This window comes from Schistocerca serialis, chromosome 9 (genome assembly GCF_023864345.2).
Source record: "Schistocerca serialis cubense isolate TAMUIC-IGC-003099 chromosome 9, iqSchSeri2.2, whole genome shotgun sequence".
Taxonomy (NCBI): Eukaryota; Metazoa; Arthropoda; class Insecta; order Orthoptera; family Acrididae; genus Schistocerca; species Schistocerca serialis.
The window spans coordinates 308113993-308116564 of NC_064646.1; the positions used below are offsets into that span (position 1 = coordinate 308113993).

Below are 2572 nucleotides of genomic sequence, written 5' to 3' on the forward strand. Positions count from 1 at the left end.
ATGAGCGGAAATACATTAAACAAGAACGCGGTTCTTGCAGTATGTGCTGCGTTAATTGTACATAGGCGTCGGAAGCGACGGCAGGAAAAAAAATACTGGATTCATCCCATATTAAGCGACAGATCAACTAAAGGAAAGTTCGTGCTTCTGCACAACAAACTGAAGGCAAATCCAGACAAGTTCTTTGAATACTACAGGATGTCGGTTAACTCATTTGAAACGCTCCTGAATACGATTGGAGAGAAAATTTCTAAAAGGAACACGAACATGAGAGAATGTACCAGTGCAGAAGAAAAACTCGCAGTAACCTTAAGGTACGTTTTATCTTTTAATTCTTTCTCTGTTTAGACATGAATATTAATTTAAAATGTTTATGCCAAGGAAAAAAATCTAGATCTGAAAGACCTGACATAGTTTTTAATTACAAGTCAAAAAGTGTCACAAAAGCATCTTCTCTTTCTTCTGTGGACTCTCTTTCTTCTGTGGACTGTGACGAATAGTTTTCGTAGTGATGTACAAAAGACTGATTAAATTGCGCTGCCACTTGGTGAAGATGGTGAAGGTGAAGACATCGGAATTGTGTAAGACCTTAAAAGTTGAAGGAATTTTATTTGCAAATCTAATTTGTCCTCCGTTTTAAGCTTCCTAATAACAGTAAGTTGCGACATGAAGAACATCTCATCCGCATCAGGCACATGACGTGCAGGTTGTTCCAAATGCCTTTTTAAGACCTTCACAGTTACGTCCTCGAACGTATATTGTTTCCGCTTTTTTGGTTTTGGCCTTGAAATATTTTCTGCACTTCGAGGTTCTGGTGCTAGTACGCTCTCTGTTCTGTCGTCATTCTCAATGACGTTCATATTCCCAGCAGTTCTGAAAAAATAACCTTTTTTTATAATTTAAAACAGTATCCTTTCATATTAAACCTACTGAAACAGCTACTATGTTCAACAAGTGACCTTATAATCCACAGACAGTAAGGGGTAATTGTCACTTACGTCCTTTGTTGCAGCACTCCTTCAAGGAACGTCATTTGCTTATAAAATACATGTGGTTTGCTGGACGTAGCAGCATCACCACTTCTTACTTTGCTTTTCATATATTTTGTATAGGAATCTCTCATACTTTTCCACCGTTTCTGAACTTCTATCCCTAAAAGATAACGAATAAAAGTATTGTAGATTTATGTAATTACCTAGAGCTCATTTAATTTCTCCTACTTAAAATGAAATCATTTAACAGGTTTGTGTATGAAACAATTTTTCTACTACCAAGAACGATTTTTTCCATTTATATTTTCCACAACGTGTTTTATGAAATGGTTCCCATTTTCAAGTGAATTTCTGCGTGCTGTCCGGTACTGCAATCTTGTGTTGTCTTTAGTATAATGTATAAATCCATGTGCAGTTTTTCACTAATGGTCGACGTTTTTGCAGACTTTCCGCATTAACTATATATAAAGACAGACAATTATTTCAATATTCCTCTTGGTTTTATATATTACAATGAAGACAACAGGACAACGGAGCACCTTACACATGGAAAAAATCACGATAAAGTAGCATAGCACACAAAAATACGTTTGGCAGTGAGAACCATTTCCTGAAATATAAATAAAGAGAAAATCCATTGGCTTTCCCCAACCATTTCTAACTGATCAAATCAAATTTTACAGGCATCTGGGGAATGGAAATTCGATGCGTTCTCTGTATTTCGACTTTCTTCTCGGCCGATCCACAACTGCTGATATTATTAGAGATACTTGCACTTCCATATGGGAGATGCTGAAAGTGGAGTATATGAAACCCCCGACTACAGAAGAGTGGAAGAATATCAGCGACCAGTATGAGAACACAGCATACTTTCCTCATTGTGTGGGATCCATAGATGGAAAACACGTTAGAATCGTTAAACCATGGACATCAGGCAGCGAATTTAATAGCTACAAAAAGTATTTTTCTATTGTATTGATGGCTTTAGTAGACAGCAAATATTGTTTCAGATTCATAGATGTAGGGGCATTTGGTCATCAAGGAGACTCCAATATATTCAAAGCAACTGAATTGGGTAAAAAAACTTTACCAACAAGCCTTGAATTTGCCAGAAGCTGCGCCACTTCCGAATGATCCTTGTGGACTGAAAATTCCTTATGTGTTTGTGGCTGATGAGGCCTTTGCGATGAGTGACCATTCAATGAGACCATATCCCGCAAAAAAACCTTACGAATAAACAAAAAGTGTTTAACAACAGACTGTCACGAGCACGACGTTATGTGGAATGTGCATTTGGCATTTTACCCAATAAATGGAGAATTTTCCATCGTCCAATCGATGTTAACGTGGATGTGGCGGATACGATTGTTCAAGCATGTTGTGTACTTCACAATTTTGTGAGACAACATGATGGTTACAATTTTGAAGACACACTGACTTGCATAATGGAAAGTATTCCGGCACATGGGACAAAAGGAACGGTCAGTGGCAAAGGTATCAGAGATCATTTTGCTGATTACTTCTGTTCCCCACAAGCATCTGTACCATGGCAAGATCATTATACAAACTTCTTCGGATGA

General features: G+C 37.6%; 1 protein-coding gene across 1 annotated transcript; it reads right to left on the bottom strand.

The window, feature by feature from the left end:
• Positions 1-320: 320 nt before the first annotated feature.
• LOC126418893 (uncharacterized) lies at positions 321-1146 on the bottom strand. Its single transcript, XM_050085908.1, has 2 exons — positions 999-1146; positions 321-873 (listed from the first exon to the last, which is right to left on the bottom strand). The coding sequence occupies exons 1-2, from the start codon at positions 1121-1123 to the stop codon at positions 528-530; spliced, it is 471 nt and encodes a 156-aa protein (XP_049941865.1). The 5' UTR covers positions 1124-1146; the 3' UTR covers positions 321-527.
• Positions 1147-2572: the final 1426 nt, after the last annotated feature.

Excerpts from the sequence above, each read along its gene's own strand:
- LOC126418893 (XM_050085908.1), bottom strand. The coding sequence starts at position 1,123 with ATGAGAGATTCCTATACAAAATATATGAAAAGCAAAGTAAGAAGTGGT. Across the intron at positions 874-998 it reads GGAGTGCTGCAACAAAGGAC|AACTGCTGGGAATATGAACG; the intron begins GTAAGTGACAAT and ends TTATTTTTTCAG.